Source organism: Osmerus mordax, chromosome 26 (genome assembly GCF_038355195.1).
Source record: "Osmerus mordax isolate fOsmMor3 chromosome 26, fOsmMor3.pri, whole genome shotgun sequence".
Lineage (NCBI taxonomy): Eukaryota > Metazoa > Chordata > Actinopteri > Osmeriformes > Osmeridae > Osmerus > Osmerus mordax.
The window spans coordinates 1996017-2016016 of NC_090075.1; the positions used below are offsets into that span (position 1 = coordinate 1996017).

The 20000-nt window shown below is 48.1% G+C and overlaps 3 protein-coding genes across 5 annotated transcripts in view; 1 reads left to right on the plus strand and 2 right to left on the minus strand.

Moving 5' to 3' along the window:
• Positions 1–5515: 5515 nt before the first annotated feature.
• On the minus strand, positions 5516–6745 carry s1pr4 (sphingosine-1-phosphate receptor 4). The gene has a single exon (XM_067230037.1). It carries the CDS (start codon positions 6743–6745, stop codon positions 5516–5518), a length of 1230 nt encoding a protein of 409 aa, XP_067086138.1.
• A 4112-nt stretch (positions 6746–10857) lies between these two features.
• Positions 10858–16808, plus strand: mpnd (MPN domain containing). Of its 2 annotated transcripts, none has more exons than XM_067229523.1 (13): positions 10858–11041; positions 11648–11850; positions 12711–12932; positions 13780–13891; positions 13987–14068; positions 14253–14349; positions 14624–14696; positions 14784–14860; positions 15157–15337; positions 15541–15611; positions 15791–15880; positions 16059–16151; positions 16390–16808. In XM_067229523.1, exons 1-13 carry the CDS (start codon positions 11038–11040, stop codon positions 16474–16476), a joined length of 1392 nt encoding a protein of 463 aa, XP_067085624.1. In that variant the 5' UTR covers positions 10858–11037; the 3' UTR covers positions 16477–16808. The 2 variants fall into 2 exon arrangements, with proteins under 2 accessions (XP_067085624.1, XP_067085625.1); XM_067229524.1 differs by having other exon boundaries at positions 15157–15325.
• A 1492-nt stretch (positions 16809–18300) lies between these two features.
• sh3gl1b (SH3-domain GRB2-like 1b) overlaps positions 18301–20000 on the minus strand; it is an 11961-nt gene continuing 10261 nt past the window's right edge. For both annotated transcript variants that reach the window (XM_067229528.1, XM_067229527.1), the window contains one exon: positions 18301–19917. In XM_067229528.1, coding sequence (XP_067085629.1) covers positions 19724–19917 — 194 coding nt within the window. In that variant the 3' untranslated portion in view covers positions 18301–19723. The remainder of the gene's footprint in view (positions 19918–20000) is intronic.

Genomic DNA, 20000 nt, shown 5'->3' on the forward strand with positions numbered 1-20000 from the left:
GAGCATCCAGGGGGCGTCAGTGTGCAGTGTGGATCAGCAGGGTCTCGCTCCAGGCTCAGAGCTTAGCTGATTGGTGAGCAGTGATCCCTGCTGTATGTTGTTCACAGTGGCTAAGTTCAGTGCCCGGGGCGAAATGGTTGGTTGCGATGCCGGCAGGAGGGAGAGACGGGTGAGTGTGTGGTTGTTGGTGTGTCTGTGAGAGAGTGTGTATGTGTGTGTGTGTGTGTGTGTGAGAGAGAGAGAGGTAGAGAGAAAGAGAGAGAGAGAGAGAGAGAGAGAGAGAGAGAGAGAGAGAGAGAGAGAGAGAGAGAGAGAGAGAGGGTGCGCGCTGGTCTAGGGCTGTACCCTCCCGTGCCTACTGAACTGGTTTCAGTGTCGTTTGAGAACTGGCTCAGTTCAGCAGGAACAGGAGTGGAGCCCCTGTCCTCCATCACCTCAGCGCCTTCGCCCTCCAATCAGCACGCAGCAACAAGATGCAGCACGGCCAATCGGTTTCAAGAGAATCCATCTCTACTGTCACCCACAGTGAGCAGGCATGTAAGTCCTGTGTCTTCACGCCAGAGAATAAAGTGAATAACGTCATCTTCTCAACGACTTGTCTCCTTGGTGTTGATTTGGTCCTTTCACTGAGGTACCCGTGTCCTTTCTTGTCGTCTGTTGCTCTGTGACCTCCTGTGTGGTTCACCAGCCGACTGCTTCAGGTCACAAGAAGGACCTCTGTCACAACCAGTGGATCTGACACACACACTCTCTCACACACACACACGCACACACTCTCACACACGCACTCACTCACACACACTCACACACACACACACACACACTCACCATCAACCAAGCATCTCCTCTCTTCTTTTGCCTCGTCTCTCATTTTGGTCTCCATAGCGATGTCAAATCTCTTTTCATCTCCGGGCGCTGAGGTTGAGCAGACTTCATGATGTGGTCATTCTGTTCATCCTCATCTGCTTTAGGGCTCTCGCTTAACTCCACCTCTCCCTCTTCCCATTTTTCCCTCCCTCCCTCCCTCCCTCCCCTCCCTCCCTCCCTCCCTCCCCTCCCTCCCTCCCTCCCTCCCTCCCTCCCTCCCTCCCTCCCTCCCTCCCTCCCTCCCTCCCTCCCTCCCTCCCTCCCTCCCTCTCTCTCTCTCTGTTCCCCTAACTCCCTCTCCCCCCCCCTCTCTCTACCTCTCCCTCTTTCCCTCCCTTCCCCGCTCTCTTCCTGTCTGCAGTGTGATCTGGTCTCTGTGGTTTGGGGTCTGCTGGTGCGTCTGACCAGGCCTTGGTAATTGGTTGTGAGATGGGGAGGAGCAGCTGTGTGGTTAAACCTGGGCCAGGCCTGGCCTGTGTCGGATCACTCCTGTTTCATAACCAGCACGTGTCGCGTTGCCGTCAGAACTCACTCTACGGTGCTAGGGTGGTCCAGCGAGCTTAACAGGGGCGCTGATGAAAATGTTGGGCCCTGTGAAGAGATTGTGATTCAGTCCCTCCCTCCCTCCCCTTTTTGGTTATGTCAGCTTTTTTATTTGAATACATTTTCATTCCAAGCTTTTTTCCTCACCCTAACCCTATCATTGGTCACCAATTTGGGAACAACACCACCAAAGTCAAACCTATTTCCATGTATGCTCATCAACAAACACGTGTGTCTTGACTGAACCTTCGGTGGCAACAACAAATGGGCCTTGGCATGTCTTTTAAGTCCTCTCTGGAAACACTTGAGTTGTCGTGTGGTGGAGTTGCAATGTGTTTCTGTACTCTACCGTGGCTGCAGTGTGTGTCAGCAGCTTGCCTTTCCAGAGTCGTTTCTCTCACGACAGCGAGGAGCGAAGTGGCATGAGGTGAGTCTGATGTTTAAGCTGACCTTCCGCGAGGGGCCTGTGCTCTCTCAGAGAACACACTTCAGGGACTTCAGGGATGTTTGTGCCAGGCATCTTTCACAACACAATCAGTTAAGTGGAGAGGAGCACCAGCCAACAGGAGGGAGGAGGGAGGGGGGGAGGAGGGAGGGAGGAGGGAGGAGGGAGGAAGGAGGAGGGAGGAGGGAGGAGGGAGGAGGGAGGGGGGGAGGGAGGAGGGAGGATGGGTGGAGGAGGGAGTAGGGAGGAGGGAGGAGGGAGGAGGGAGGAGGGAGGAGGGAGGGGGGGAGGGAGGAGGGATGAGGGAGGAGGGAGGAGGGAGGAGGGAGGGAGGAGGGAGGAGGGAGGAGGGAGGAGGGGGAGGGGGGGAGGGAGGGGGGGAGGGATGAGGGAGGAGGGAGGGAGGGAGGGAGGAGGAGGGAGGAGGAGGAGGGAGGAGGAGGAGAGACGCCCAGACTTACGCACCCAAGGTTGGGAACAGGTTTTGTCTGTTGTTGCGGGTGTGTGTGTGTGTGTGTGTGTGTGTGTGTGTGTGTGTGCGCATCACTGACTGTGAGGTTGTCTGCGGTTAGCTGAGTGTAGGTGTAAGTCTGAGGTTGTGTGTGTGTGGTGGAGGGGGGTTATTGAGTTTGTGTGTGGGTGTGGTTATGTGTATGTGACATTCTTTTTGTGTGTGTGTGAGAGAGAGAACATGCACATGTCGGTTAGTGATGTGTACATCAGATCTGATCAAGTTTGAGTGTTTCCAACAGCTCTCTCCCTCATATTCCTCTTCTCTTAGCTACAGATCCCCACTGGCAAGATTCCTCACACACACACTCACACATAAACACACTCACACATAAACACACACATGCACACACACACTCAGAAATGTTCTTGTATGCAAATACTTGTTGTGGACAAGTCTGGACCACACACCCTCTCTGCTTGGTTCTCAGTTTGATCTGACGCTCGACATGAATGTTTGGGAGCCGACCTGCCGTGAGGAGGCTGGTGACGTGAGCGATCAGGAGCGATCACACTCTAGAACACCACTCTAGAACACCCGGTGTGATCACACTCTAGAACACCCGGTGTGATCACACTCTAGAACACCCGGTGTGATCACACTCTAGAACACCCGCTGTGATCACACTCTAGAACACCCGCTGTGATCACACTCTAGAACACCCGCTGTGATCACACTCTAGAACACCCGCTGTGATCACACTCTAGAACACCCGCTGTGATCACACTCTAGAACACCCGCTGTGATCACACTCTAGAACACCCGCTGTGATCACACTCTAGAACACCCGGTGTGTACACAGCCTGTAATTGGTGAAGTGTCTGGCATGAGGAATGAGCTGCGGTCATTCAGCCAAACACAGCCCATTCAAAAGCTGCCTGTGCCCCCACTACCCTGACGTCATCTCTTTCCCTCCCGTCTTGTAGGGGCAGGTAGACGGAGAGAGAGAGGGTGAGAGAGAGGGTGAGAGAGAGGGAGGGAGGGAGGGAGATAGAGAGAGAGAGAGAGAGAGAGCGAGAGAGAGCGAGAGAGAGAGAGAGGGTGAGAGAGAGGGGGAGGAGGGAGGGGGGTCCTGAAATAGCAGAACAGCAACAAAGGACTCACATTCACACCTGGTTTTCTTACAAATGTTAGTAAATGTAAATCACATCTGTGTTTGCACGAGGAGCACATTTACCACATTTACATTTATCGTGTTTCTCTGATCACAGCCTGGCTCCTACAATCAAGCTATTAAGTAAGATTTAGGACCTCTCTCTGGGAGGAAAACATTCTGCCTGATGAAAAATACACTTGATTAAAAGATGTTTGGTTGTTGTAGTGTGACACATGAGAAGGTTTCACATGAACCAACATAACAATGATGTATTGTATAAATACTTAACCCTTGTGTTATCTTCGGGTCATTCTGACCCATCAGTCATTGTGACCCACCGTCGTATTGCGACAAATTTACCTCATACAAAGACAAAGTGAAGCATTTTCTTTTAACTGTCGGGCTGTCTCAGACCCCCCACATTGGAATGGTTAAAAGAAAATTATTTTTATTTGTTTTTGTATTGGGTAAAATTGGGTAAACACAACAATGGTTCGTTATGAACCTTTGGGTCATGTGACCCGAAGGCAGCACGAGGGTTAAGAGAACATTTCACATGAATGAAAAATGCATGCATGTTGTGTACAGTAATGTTCATGCTGTCTAATGCAACATATTTGGTCGTATGTGAAGTGGATGCTTTTGAAAGATGTGGTTTGATGTAAATGTGTGATATAAATAAGACAAGTGATTTGAAAGGGTTGAAAAAGCAGCTTCGTTACTGGTGAATGTGTGTGAGAGTGGCAGGTACACACACACACACACAGCCTCAGTGAATGCATCACTAAGCAGAGACAGGTGTTTCCACACTAAGAGGATCCCATGTCTGTAATCCACATGTATGACAGACACGGAACCAAGTCCATTTCCACACACCTGTTTCCCTCTAGTGGTCAATGGTAGTAACTGCTCCAATGAAATCACCGGGTTGGTTTGTTCGATAAATATCATACAATCATATCAGAATACTCAACAAGTGTTTGTGCAAAGAAATGTCCAGGCACTTAATTATAAAACCATTTATTTGTATTATTTCAGGCCTCTGTGATACAGTGACAGTAAATGTTACAGTGCTAACATTTTGCTTGCAGTGGAGAGAATACTCTTTACAACAGCCGACAATAACTAAGAAACATTGTCAGACTTAAACTGAGAAAAAATAACACATGACTAAATGAAAAACTGTAAACAGTATAATTTTCATACAATAATCAAATGTTCAAATCTTCATTAAAAACAGTGAACTAACTTCTTCTGGAGTGCAAAAATACATCTAACCTGAATTCACGAACATATGAAATAACCACAGAACATCACATCGTATAATAATCACATCGTATAATAATCACATCGTATAATAATCACATCATATAATAATCACATTGTATAAAAATCACATCGTATAATAATCACATCATATAATAATCACATCGTATAATAATCACATCGTATAATAATCACATCATATAATAATCACATCGTATAAAAATCACATCATATAATAATCACATCTTATAATATCAAACGTGAAAATGTGACAAATCGTGCTCAACTGAATACGTTTCTGAAAACACATGCATCCCCCTGTGTATGTGTGACGACCCACGAAACCCCCAAAGACACACACAGCCTCTGTGACCTTAAGCCCTCAGTGACATGCTTGTGTGTAAAAAGGGCTATACAAATCCATTTTGATTTGATTTGATCCTCACATACACACTCACATCCCCACACACACACACACTCAAAAACCCACACCCACCCACACCCCCACACACTCACATCCCCACACACACACTCATAAACCCACACCCACCCACACCCCCACACACTCACATCCCCACACACACACTCATAAACCCACACCCACCCACACCCCCACACACTCACATCCCCACACACACACTCACAAACCCACACACCCACACCCCCACACACTCACATCCCCACACACACACTCATAAACCCACACCCACACCCACCCACACCCCCACACACTCACATCCCCACACACACACTCATAAACCCACACACTCACACCCCCACCCAGACACTAACCGCTGGACAGGCATGATGTGGTGGAGCTTCGGCGGTGTTTCTTGGGGGTCTTGGCGGGCGTGGGTGGGCTGACCGTCACGCTCAGACTCCTGGTCTTACTGAAGCTGTTCCTCATGCTGCTGTGTCGGCTCTCCGAGGTGCTGCTCGTCTCCTTGGACAGGAAGGTGTCCGGCCGGCACAGCCCCGCTCTAAGGCAGCAGCAGCACAGCATCCCGGCGATGGCCCTCCGCAGCTCGGCGCTGCCCAGCGAGTAGATGACGGGGTTGAGGGCGGAGTTCAGCACCGCCAGGCCGATGAACCAATCGGCGCTGAAGAGAGGGGCGCACTGCCGCGACGTGCAGAAGTAGTCGACCAATAGGAGGAGGAAGAGGGGGCCCCAGCAGAGGAGGAACACGCCCACGATGGAGATGACGGTCTTGAGGAGGGCCAGCGAGCGCTTGCGGCCTCGCTGCGAGCCCATCTCCGTGCTGCGACGCACGTGGCAGTAGATGGCGCCGTAGAGCACGCCGATGGCCAACAGGATGAGGAGGAAGACCACGAGGGCGAACAGGACGTAGTTCTTGGAGTAGAGGGGGAGCAGGGTGGAGCAGCTGTCCAGGCGGCAGATGCAGTTCCAGCCGAGCAGGGGGAGGAGGCCGATGGCGAGGGCCAGCACCCAGCACAGCGCCACCAGGCCATAGATACGACACGATCGTCCGGCGGAGCGCCGCGTGTGCTGCGGCCTCATCATGGTGGTGTAGCGCTCCACGGCGATCAGCAGCAGGCTGAAGATGGACGCGGCCAGGGCCACGAAGAGCACACCCTCCCGGAACAGCCAGAGGGAGGGGCTGAGGCGGAAGGTCTTGCTGCCCGACATGCAGATGTTGAGGACGTAGGCGGCGCCCGCCAGGAGGTCGCTGAGCGTGATGTTGGCGAGGCACACGTACAGCCAGCGCCGGCTTTGGCAGATGCGGGAGAAGACGGCGGCGAGCACCAGCAGGTTCTCCAGGATGATGACGATGCTGATGATGAGGGAGATCACCGTGGTGACGCTGACGCGGCCGGGCCGGGGGTCGAGGCGGTGCTGGAGACGGCCCGTGTGGTTGTAGTGCTCCAGGATCACGTGGCTGTAGGAGGCGGGGAGGAGCGAGGCGGGGAGGGGCGAGGTGTGGTTACCAGGGGGGCCAGGGAGGCTGTAGATACTGGGGCAGGATGATGGGGAGTTGAGAAAAGAGAAGACATCCATAACTGGGAAAGGCTGGGCTGGGCTGGGCTAGGCTAGGCTGGGTTGGGCTGGGTTGGGTTGGGCTAGGCTGGGTTGGGCTAGGCTGGGCTGGGCTGGGCTAGACTGGGTTGGGCTGGGTTGGGCTGGGCTGGGCTGGGCTGGGCTGGGCTGGGTTGGGCTGGGCTGGGCTAGGCTGGGTTGGGTTGGGCTAGGCTGGAATGGAATGGACCAGGCTTGGGTGGGCTGGTTTGGCCAGACTGGGCTTCAGTGAGCTGGGTGAGTGAGTGAGTGTGTAACTCCTGGTCTGTTCTCAGGTCTCTCAGGCTAACACACTCTCTCAGGGCAGCACAGGGGCAAAGCTGGGTCACACCACACCTGGATACAACCAAGAGAGAGATTCGTGAAAAACACATCCTTTAACATGCTCACGTTCACACATGCCATCATCCGAAGTAGCAGCCAATACCACTGGGCTTTGGGGGAGGAGCCAGAGGTAGCTTGCTCAGCGACAGGGGATTTAAATCAGCACACGAGGAAAATGCTTTGGCTTAAAAAACTTTTTTTTAAATAAAGTCTCAGACAAACTAAGCAATGATCACTTTAATTTTAATTAAAGATTAAATTGTCTGTATTTATTCTTTTATGCCATAAAAATTTCACAGTACAGTTTTAGACAAAGGGTAACCCTGCAGATTTTTTCATTTAACAATACTTTGTTTTTACTTTTTACTAAAATACTAATGTACATGCAGTAACAGTTTGAACACAAAACTTAAAATTGTTAAAGATCCAGAGGGAACAGTTGCTACAAGCTTAATGTAGTTTGCCATCTAAAAATATATGTAAAATATGTTCTCAAGTTTATATCAATCACCAAAAATACTCATATTTAAAATTCTTAAATAAATATGAATAAATATAAAGTTAAAAATAAAGTTGTGGATCCTGAGTCACTAAGCAATAGAAGATACCTGAACTTACTGTAGCAGTGATGATGTTGCTTAGGCAGATGGTGAGTGTGTGTGTGTGTGAGTGTGTGTGTGCCATGCTTTCAGTAACTATAGCTTGGGCAGATGTTTTCTTCTGTAGTGCATGAGGAAGTAGTCTAGGTGGTTCCGAAGGTTACACCCATAGTGCACACACACACACACACACACCCGCACCCGCACACACACAAGATGCATGAGGTTGTATTTGTAGTATTGCAATGTCATCACATCCCTGGACTAGAAAACACTTAAATTGTGAAATTATGCCTCTGCTTTATAAATCACCATCAGAATCTGGATACAAATAAACCCTACTTGCAGCGGGTGGTTCTGTATGACTTTAACGTGTGACAGCTGTGATTAACAACTTTAGTCATCATGTCAGCGTCAGGGGCAGAATTCCCAGCATTCTGGAGCTATTTACACTACCTGCTGTATGCAACATCCTGTCCAGTTGCCCAAGCTACCCCCCCCCCCCTCTCTGCCTTCTCCCCCCTTCCCCCCGCTTCCCATCCTTTAAAGTACAGCACTTACAACACACCAGCACAGAACAGGCTCCCACAGTCTGTTCATCATCTGGTGAGTGTGAGTGTGAGAGTGTGTGTGTGTGTGAGTGAGAGAGTGTGTGTGTGTGAGTGAGAGTGTGTGTGTGTATGAGTGTGTGTGTGTGTGTGTGTGTGTGTGTGTGTGTGTGTGTGTGTGTGTGTGTGTGTGTGTGTGTGTGTGTGTGTGTGTGTGTGTGTGGTGGTGGTGGGTGGGTGGGGTCTGCACGGATATTGTCAAGATTATGATTGTCTATCTTGAATAATCTACCAGGCACGTATCTGTGTGAGTGTGTGTGATAGAGAGTGCACCACTTTATTGTCCAAGTATTGACATGTGGATGTCCAAGAGTACAAGTATTAAGACAACGAAAAGCAGGATAAAAGGATATGTGCAGTAATACGATATGTGCAGTAACAGCAACAAAGTAGTGCAAAATGAAGAGATAGGTACACTGAATACTACGGACTAAGTATATAAGTGGATGTACAGTTAGTAAAAAGTAGTGCAAATGTTCAATGGCTGGAAGAAGGTGCATGGCAACAGTGTTCACCATAACAACCACCGGCAAAAACACGGGCTCAGGGAGATGCCTTTAATGCTAATGCAGACTTTTAATGTATAAATGCAAGTGTTACAAAACACCTTCTGCTGCTAGATGGACACAGGTCTGTGTCTTACAAAAGCTTTCAATTGGGGCCCTTATTTACCCAATCTTTCTCAGAAGTGTGAAAGTGCCCCTCCCACAGTTTCCTGTCAGATGGTAGTAGTAGTAGTTTCACACCTCAGCTTGGATGGAAAGATATACACACACACCCATACACACACACCCATACACACACACCCATACGCACACGCACACACTTTCCCAAAACCATTCAACCGCACTCAATAAAGCCCCTACCACTAATGCCAGTCATTGGTCTCTGGGGAAGACAAACTAAACTAATACTTTTTGACAAGAAAAGTGGTCTGTGTGTGTTATTAATATTCATTCCTAGGGATGAACGGGTGTATAAGAAACTTTTGTGGTATCAAGGGTTAAAATCAATGTAAGTGAAATGTAGGCTATCTATCGACACAGAGTTTCCAACTGTAATCAGCAGTTTTTCCAACAATGTTTAAAATGTATTTTCTAGTTGAAATCAAGAACATTGACACTGTTTGTCTAACTTTTGTATATAAAAGGCTCATTTTGTCCAACTGACCTACTTGACAAATGTGTCCTCAGGCCAGTTTGTGACTTGACCTAAATTATGGGTAGAGACCCATGCAGTCAAGGGAGGCCCCTGACATTCTCACTTCTCCAAAGGAAATAGCAGCTTATTAATACAGCCTACATTCAAATGATGCAGGTTTTGTTTAGTTTTTTTTTTGCTGCTGGAGCAAAGAAAACGAAGAACCAAAGCGACACACTTTACGTTCTGAAGCTCCAACAATACTGTTAAAAACGCCCTTCCTCTGCAGAAACGACTTAAGTATCAGAGAGAAACCGCAGACTGCAGGGAAGCCTACTCCCAATCAGTTTAGAGAGAGAGAGAGAGAGAGAGAGAGAGAGAGAGAGAGAGAGAGAGAGAGAGAGAGAGAGATTGAAGGGGGGGGGGGCTGAAGGTTGCAGAGAGCAATGTCATGCGGACGCCACCGTGTGGTTCCGTTTAAAACTGCAGTTTTGAACTGCAGTTATTCCCTCCACGGCTTCCGTTACACCGCCTTGATGTTACTGATTTCTCTCGAACAGTCAAACTCTTTTTGCAAGTCTTCTGCTGTATTCTGTTGTTTACAGGTCTCTAGTCTGTCAGTGTCGCCGTCAGTTCTCCTCAGACGCGACTAAAGCGAACTCCAGATTGTAACACAGAAGGGATCAAGTAGCCTATCCAGACGGCATATTTTAGACTAGTTCTGGAGGGACGTCGTCCTGTGTTTGCCTATAGTGACCGGCGGCGGAAGAAGCAGCATTTCATCTGAAAAGTTAAAACGATAACCAAATATATCGAAAGAGTCAATCAGTTTGCTAAATTGCAAATTGACTGCTCGGAAGTTAATTGACCATTTAATTTTTTTTAAAGCGGGTCAAATAGCATCGTTAAATTCGTTTTGTAGAAATGCCTCAATTTGAATAATTTTAAAACCATTGCACATAGGAGATCATCCTTGTATCAGGCTACTGTTGGTTAATTAGCCTATTAGGCTATGCTACAATAGGCTATATTTTATTTGAAGATGCTTAAGCCACTACATACAGTAACCTAACCTTGACCGGTCAATTATAAATGCATTTTGCTCTTCAATTTACAGCGATATCGTGCAACCCTATCACTAGCATTGAGTGACACTCACTCCCGGAAGCATGTATTGACTAATGGCCGAACTATTAGTATTTTGTCATCATTCAACATAGGCTATTAATAGTATATCTTTTTCCTCTATTTCCACTCCTTAATGGATACCGCGTGGAAAGCGAGGGGTGGTCAAATAGACAATACGAGTTGAGCAGAAGCGTTTAGGGGCAGTTCCTGCCGGAGAGAATGACAAGGACGGGAGTGGGAGAGAGAAAGGGGAGGGGAATTGACATTAAAGCAACACAACAAGGAAACTACACTGCAGACACTAGACGCCTTCATTTTATGTTTATGTATAATAGATGTGCCAACTGAAGAATTGTGGTCCAGCCAATCTGCATATCTTTAAAAAATACATTCTTAGCACAGCTTCGAAGTGCCCCGAACAGAGAACGTTTTGACGAAGTTGGATATTAAGCCGCTTTCCGACGCTTTCAGACATATGGGTGAGAATGATAAGACAGAGATTTTAATTATTGTTCTGGGGAATATGTCAGATCCTTCACACGGGCCTCGCATTGCGGGGAATGAAGGAACAGTGTGTTCTTAGGAGACGTGGAAAACAAAGCTCGGTCACATTTAATCTAATTTATTAGCTAATAGCAATTAATGACATTAAATTAAATCAATATCCCAACAAAAGATTAACACTTTTTGTCCGCACTGTGAAATACCGGTTTCTATATCATATGTGTGAGCTTAATGAGAGCCGTCATTGTTGCAAACAGTAGGCTAATTAGAGTTCTCTTTTCCGCTGTCAATATTGAGAAAAAACGAAACATCAACTGTGACTGAGGAAGCATTGATGTGGGGTGATGTCTGTTTTGCATGGGTCGATCAATTTGACCTTTGGCTTCAACCTCTTTAATTTTCATGGCAATTATGTGTTTTTATAATCCTTTGTAATTTGGGTTGGCGAGGTGGTGATTCTCAATATCCCTGACAGTAGTATTATACATGACAACATTATCACCACAAATCTTATAAAACGTGTCCGATCAAAGTTTCAGTTTTTTTGGGGATAGTCAATTTCAACCTTCATGTCTTCATAGGCTCCGAGCCGGCCCTGTCTCCACAGGTGGTGGGGGAAGGGGGAGAGGAGGAAGAGGAGGACCTCAGTGGAGGAGAGGAAGCAGACCTGAGGAACTGTTCGGGTCGAGGCTCCCTGTTGACCAGGAGGGGAATCACCCTCCGAGTTCTGCTGAAGGATGGACTGGTGGAGCCAGGGGACGGGGTGCTGTCCATACACTACCTGGTAACATGACCTGTCCATACACTACCTGGTAACATGACCTGTCCATACACTACCTGGTAACATGACCTGTCCATACATTACCTGGTAACATGACCTGTCCATACACTACCTGGTAACATGACCTGTCCATACACTACCTGGTAACATGACCTGTCCATACACTACCTGGTAACATGACCTGTCCATACACTACCTGGTAACATGACCTGTCCATACACTACCTGGTAACATGACCTGTCCATACACTACCTGGTAACATGACCTGTCCATACACTACCTGGTAACATGACCTGTCCATACACTACCTGGTAACATGACCTGTCCATACACTACCTGGTAACATGACCTGTCCATACACTACCTGGTAACATGACCTGTCCATACACTACCTGGTAACATGACCTGTCCATACACTACCTGGTAACATGACCTGTCCATACACTACCTGGTAACATGACCTGTCCATACACTACCTGGTAACATGACCTGTCCATACACTACCTGGTAACATGACCTGTCCATACACTACCTGGTAACATGACCTGTCCATACACTACCTGGTAACATGACCTGTCCATACACTACCTGGTAACATGACCTGTCCATACACTACCTGGTAACATGACCTGTCCATACACTACCTGGTAACATGACCTGTCCATACACTACCTGGTAACATGACCTGTCCATACACTACCTGGTAACATGACCTGTCCATACACTACCTGGTAACATGACCTGTCCATACACTACCTGGTAACATTATCTCTCCACACAAATGACAACTTCACTAGTTGCAACTAAAATGAAAGTGTTACCCAATTCTCTGTCTGCCTCAAATTGAAACTCTCTGTCTACAGGGTAAAAAGTTTGTTGGTGACCTGCTGAACGATGGCAAGATCCGCTGGGTGGAGACGGGCCAGATCTTCAACTCGCCCAGCGCCTGGGCCACCCACTGCAAGAGGCTGGTCAACCCCGCCAAGAAGTCCGGCTGTGGCTGGGCATCGGTACGGTACCGTGGCCAGAAGCTGGTCCAGTACAAAACCAGCTGGCTGCACAAGTACCAGCCCAGCGCAGACATGGTGAGGAGGATGTGTGGGGGGGGGGGGGAGCAGAGATGGTGAGGAGGGTGTGGAGGAGCAGAGATGGTGAGGAGGGTGTGGAGGAGCAGAGATGGTGAGGAGGATGTGGGGGGGGGGGGAGCAGAGATGGTGAGGAGGGTGTGGAGGAGCAGAGATGGTGAGGAGGGTGTGGAGGAGCAGAGATGGTGAGGAGGGTGTGGGGGAGCAAAGATGGTGAGGAGGATGTGGGGGAGCAGAGATGGTGAGGAGGATGTGGGGGAGCAGAGATGGTGAGGAGGGTGTGGGGGGGAGCAGAGATGTTGAGGAGGGTGTGGGGGGGGGAGCAGAGATGGCAGAAGTACACACATCCTTCACTCAAGTAGAAGTACAGATACTCATTTATAAACGATTGTGGTAAAGGTTCTGACTACACTTTTTCACTCAAGTTAAAATATAGGCTAAAGTATGGACTCTGACAAATACTTCGAAAAAGTACTAATTAGTCCAAGTACTTATACTTGTTTTAGTAAAAGCTTGTCAGAAAAATTGTGTTTTGGGGGAACCACCAAAGGGGTTAGTATGTGTGTTTTGGGGTAAATGACCAAAGGGGTTAGCATGTGTGTTTTGGGGAAATTACAAAAGGGGTTAGCATGTGTGTTTTGGGGGAAATTACAAAAGGGGTTAGTATGTGTGTTTTGGGGGAAATTACCAAAGGGGTTAGCATGTGTGTTTTGGGAAAATCACCAAAGGCGTTTGTAGGCCAAATAACCCCTGTAAAGAATGTAAGGAGTGAATAGTAAATAGTTGTCCGAAAAATAAATAGTGAAGTCAAGTACTGATACTAGAAAAACCTGTCCTGTGATGCCAGAGCCTGATAAGCGAGGGAGAGGATGACGACCTGGGCGATGAGGAGGAGGAGGAGGGGAAGGCAGTGGTCGTGCCAGACGAGAAGAACAAGAAGACCAAACCTGAGTTGCATGGTGAGAAGGAACCCAGGGAACCACAACACTAACTGAGGCTTTCACACTAGTCCAGTGTCTAGCCTGGGTGTGTAATCCATCTTTCTTGGCTTCAGACGTCAGCCTGCTGCCCAGACGAGGAGACAGGGAGAGGATCCCGGTTCGATACTGCACCCTGGGGACCAGGGATGCGGCCAGGTACGGACTGTCTCAACTTCTTACCTCACCTGTCCTCACCTCTTACCGGCTCCCTGGAGGCACGCTACCCAGACACAGCAGGTGTCTTGAGACACAGGGTTATAATTCGAAATCTTCTCTAAAAATGCAAATTTTTTATTTTATTGAGTGATTTTATTGTTTTTGTTTTTTCATGTCCCCACAGGGACCCACACACTCTGGTAGAGCTATCAGCCTTCTCTGCCATAAACCGCTTCCAGCCGTTCAACGTAGCCGTCTCCAGTAACGTACTTCTACTTATGGTGGGTCCAGATGCACAACTACTACTAACCCTAACCCTGGAAGTATCAGAATTATCCCTCAAACTCAATTTAATGATTCATTCAATACATTGATGAGGAAGCGCTAATAACTGAAGAAAAGTTAATGTAAACAATACACATTTGTACACACAAGCAAACTGCATCCTGGATATCATGGGATTATAAATCAGATTTCATATCAGCTACTGTGTGTCATGTCTGTACTGTGCCGTCCGTGATGGGGGTTTGGTGTGTGTGTGTGTGACCTCACCAGGACTTCCACTGTCACCTGACTACCAGCGAGGTAGTCGGCTACCTGGGAGGACGCTGGGACACCAACACGCAACGTGAGTACGGTAACCGTGGCGACGCGTGGTCTCGCCCGCCAGCTCCGCTGACGTCTCTCTCTCTTCCTCTGCTCTTCGTCCGGACAGTGCTGACGGTTCTGAGGGCGTTCCCTTGCAGAACGCGGCTAGGAGACAGAGAGGCAGCATCGGCCGTGGAGGAGGAGGTAAGGAACGTCTTGGAGAACGTCTTGGAGAACACCTAAGAACACTGTAGAGAACCCTGGAGCTGAACCCTGAGAGAATCACAAAGAGAATCCCATAAAGGAACCTGAAGAGAACCTACATAGAGAACACCACATATAACCGCCAGCAGTCTCACAGTACATCCATGCTGATGAGACCATGAACACACACATCAAATTCAGTATCAGTTATTAAATCATGCAATTGAACGGTTGACAATTAAGTAAAATATCTGTCTCTCTCTCCCTCCCTCTGTGTTTTCCAATCATATCCACAGATCTGCCAGAACCTGTTCATGCGAGGGCTGTCATTGGTGGGCTGGTACCACAGTCACCCGCGTGGCCCCGCCCTGCCCTCCCTCCAGGACATCGACTCCCAGATGGACCACCAGCTCCGTCTGCAGGGCAGCAGCAACGGCTTCCAGCCCTGCCTGGGCCTCATCTGTGGTAGGGTCTGGGGTGAGGTGCATGTCCTGGTGTCTGGGCTCTGGGAGGTGGGGGCTGGGTGGTGGGTCTAGATGGTGGGGTGGGGTGAGGTGGTCTGGGTTAAGATCTGGGGCCTGCCTTGTATGGCTGTGGGTTGAGGGCCTGGTGTGTTTAACATCGACCTGCTGAATGTTCACAGCACCTGCAGGCCATCCTAACCTGTTCCTCTTTCTTAGGTCCGTACTACCATGGCAACCAGGGTGTAGCATCCACCATCACACCTTTCTGGGTGGTGCCCCCCCCGGAGGTGAGTGATGGTGTTGCACAACATCAAAACACTGACACCAGCACAGTGAAACCTGGTTCAGAAACACTAAGACCAGAAGCTGTACAGTGGTCCTAGAGCGTGTCGTACCATAAGTAAAATGTCAATCATTTTGTCATAAGATGTCACACTCTCTTCTTCTACCTCTCTCATCTCCGTAGCAACGTCCTAACGATTATGGGATACCGGTGGCGGTGGAGGTGACCTACGTTCAGGACAACTTCCTCACCAGTGATGTTCTCAACGAGATGGTAACTTAGCAACCGCTCTCCATGTGGAGTTCTCTCTCGCTCTCTCTCATTTATTTATATATATACAAACCCAAAACTAATATGACATATAATATTACATCCTAACCATAACTTCTGAACTACAGTAAACCTGGCCTAGACCTTTCTAGTGATCCTATGCTCTCTCTCTGGTCTCTAGATGCTGCTGGTGGACTTCTACAGAGCTGCTCCAGATCTTGTCCAGTTCCAGCAGTACTGGTGTCCAGACACCACAATGATGGACAAGATCAAGGTGAAGGCGAGGGACTGGGGCGATTGTCTGTGTGATGCTCTGGGATCGTTTGCTTGAGTCTGGCTGGAGGGCTGACTTTCCTCTGAATAGAACATTGGTCTCATTGTCCCAAACTAGATCAATCCAGCACAGACTATTTAAAAGTAGCTTTTTGGAAGAAAAAATATTGATTGTTATTTTTATGTCAGTCGCTCAGCTTCTCATTTTTTCCTCTCACCTGATTGGCTGTCTCCCCCAGGGCTCCCTGAGTGGCCACGCCCCCAAGGATCAGGCCTACTCTCAGATCCTGGAGCACGTATGCAGCCAGCTGACAAACACACACTGAGACCCCTCGCAGACTGTGTGCGTGGCCTTTCACTTTTGGACCTTTTACATGTGTGTGTGTGTGTATGTGTGTGTGTGTATGTCGATGTACACTGGCCTTCTACTAGTGGACTTGTGTGTGTTTCTGTCCTGGACATTAGAGACTTTTACTGTAGCTGAATGTGGAAAGGCTCTCTGTGTGTGTCGACCTCGGAAAGAGGGATCTTCCTCCTTCTCCTCTTCCTCCCTGTTCTCCGTGAAACCTTACTGTAGTCTGACACTTGGAGGTGAGCGAAGACGACAATGCCTTCTAACTGCTGAGGAAACTATGAATTAAAACACACTGGAACTGTTGACATGTGTCTGTCTTCACTTATAAAAATGCACCTGATAAAAAATATTTTCATTATATTTAAACGAGTAAAACAGAACAACTAGAAACTAGTTAAAACCGTAAGTAACCACAACCAAAAAAACGTTTTACATTTATTTATTCAAAGGAAGACCAGGGAAACAGGCAAGTACAAATAGTTGATAATTCATGGATATTGTGGTTAAATTATGTTCATGACATACCAAAAGTCAAAAAGAAAACTTCAACTTACGACGTACATTAACAAGGTATTGTAAAGAGCTACATGCAAAGATTAATTTAAGTGTTTAAAGGTTTTCGCATTTAAAAAATAATACTATCGAGCGCCAGATAGAATTTTTTTTATTTTTATATATATATTTTTTTTTATATAACTGGTACTCATGACAGATTAGACAGAAATAACCCTTTTTTAAAAGTGTGTAGTGCCTTATAGGCACACGCACATGCATGTGCACACAGGCAAGTCCAGCAAAGTGCCAGATTCTGGAATCTCCAGGATGTTGTTATAGCAACGGAACTACAAGTTATGTTATCTTGGACTACCTTGTGTGTGTTCCAGTCAGCACCCAATGTCCCTCTTCCAAGATGGCCGCTCTACACCACCAGTAAACCCCCCCTAGACAGGGCCTGTAAACATGTAGAAGCTGGGGTTGAGATCACGAGAGGTGGAGAGGAAAACAGACACCTCCACCACCCCATAATGCACTTTGATGGAGGTGTGACAAGGCAAAGAGGTGAGAAGAGGGGAGGAGGGAGTGGTCCTTGCAGAATGATCACACACAGTGTCACTTAAGGACCATTCACCCTAGGTACTCATCATTAGTCCCATTCCTCCCATACGGTGGATCTACACTGTGTGTGTGTGTGTGTGTGTGCATATCTATCAGTGACTGGTGAGTGTGTGTGTGTGTGTGCATATCTATCAGTGACTGGTGAGCGTGTGTGTGTGTGCATATCTATCAGTGACTGGTGAGCGTGAACAACATGCGTGTCTGCAGACACACTCGAGATCTTCACAGTATCAGTCTGTCCTCAGCCCTACACACAGGTGTGGAACGTGTGACTGCTGAGTGCAGATGACCACTGTATCTGCGCGAGACAGTGTGTGTGTGTGTGTGTGTGTGTGTGTGTGTGTGTGTGTGTGTGTGCGGCTGCCAGCAGTCCCACACTTCACTTATCACTTGTATTATTGTTTTTATTGATTTTATGTAAAGCACCTTGAGCTACAATTCTTGTATGAAATGTGCTATATAAATAAAGTCTTACTTACTTGGGAAGTGGAGGGAGGCAGGGGGGTGTGGAGGTGTGTGTGTGTGCAGAGGTGTGTGTGTGTGGAGGTGTGTGTGTGTGGAGGTGTGTGTGTGTGTGTGTGTGTGTGGAGGTGTGTGTGTGTGCAGAGGTGTGTGTGTGTGGAGGTGTGTGTGTGTGGAGGTGTGTGTGTGTGTGTGTGGAGGTGTGTGTGTGTGTGTGGAGGTGTGTGTGTGTGTGTGTGTGGAGGTGTGTGTGTGTGTGTGGAGGTGTGTGCGGTCGCTGGGCTGGTGGACCCCTCACAGGGACCCAGCCAGCCAGGCCCTCAGGGCCCCTCTCAGAGCAGCACATGGAGGCCCCTGGAGGAGGGCTTCTAAAGCAGTCGACACACAGTCTTGTCTGAACTAGGCCCGGGGCGCTGCTTTGGATGAAGAACACCGTAGAAGGCCAACAGTTTAATGTTCTACGTCAGTGTTTTTTGTTTCTTCTTTTTTGTTTTTGCTCTTCTCTTGAAAACACAAGCCGAACACTGAGGCCTCTGTCGAATGACTCGACATGTGTAGAGGAGTGGGGAAGATTCAGTTTTTATTTATATATACAGTATATATATTTTTTTTAACACATAAAATTTTACTGTTGGGCTCTGGGTCTTAGGCCTGTATCTGTGTTTGACAACACACACAAGTAATCCTGACATAGGTTTAAAAATGCACATTTCAACTTGTGTACACGAGTACAAAAGTAGTGTCACGCTACTCTAGAAGGTTGATGACCAGTATGAGGGTCGAGGCACAGAGCGAGGCGTGGAGAGTAAGAGTAACACTAAGAGGAAACATCCTGTTTCAAACTTCCTGGTGGTTCGTGGGGAAGGCAGAGGAGACGGTGGAGTATCTCTCCTGGCTACGACCAGGCAGAGCTGGGCCAAGTCCACTGTGGACAGTGGCAATACCTCTCCTGACCAGCAGGAGGAGCTATTACAGTTCAAACCAGTTAAAACCTCTGAAAGTCTGGGACGGGAGGAGGAGTTGTGCAGTCATGTCGAGCTGCATCGTAAACAAAGTCTGAGTGCACGTGTAATAAAATGAGTCAGGAGCTAAAGTGACTTCAGATGTGTTTGTTTTTTTGTGGAGTCGGACAAAAATAAAAAAAACGTATAAGGCAACACGGAGCTAAAAGAACAACGTACTGAAGTCTGTGTAAGAAGACAAGAGTTTCTACAAAGATCTGCTGCTAAATAATGGGCATACCTCTTTAAGATTGAAGAACAGTTGGCTGAAATCTCTTATGCATTTTAGGGCGGGTGTGTGTGTGTGGGGGGGATCTGCATCGATCTAGTGCTCCGTCTTTCAATTCTCCTCAATATCCCGTTTTGGATATTCAGTCGATAATCACATTTTCTTGTTTTTTTTCTTTTCTTGTTCTGGAATGTGACAGCCGCTGTCTTCAGAGTTGACCTCTGACCTTTCGCAACCAAGCGAATAAGCCAAAGTGTCGGAGTACAGGTAAGTCTGTGATGATGATGGTTGTTGATATTTTTATCGAAGTCAAGGACAGTGGAGATTCGATTAGCTTCTCATTCCCCTTCTCCTTTCCTCCAGTCGTCTTCTCTCTCTCTCCCTCCTTCCATCTCTCCATCTCTCTCTCTCTAGTGGGGCAGAGGGACCACCACTTCTACGTAGTTGAGCGGGAAGAATCCCGATTGGCCGTGCAGCATGCCCTCGTACCAGTTCTCGTCGATCTGATTGGTCAAGGTGATGATGTCGCCCTCCTTGAAGCCCAGCTCCCCCTCGTTCTCGGGCTCAAAGTCGTACAGGGCCTTACAGCACGGCTGCTCCGAGGCTGGGGGGGGGGGACAGGGGGTTAGACACACATCATTCAAGAGCTGTTCGATTCCCCCCCACCCCCCCTTCAGCAGGTGACTT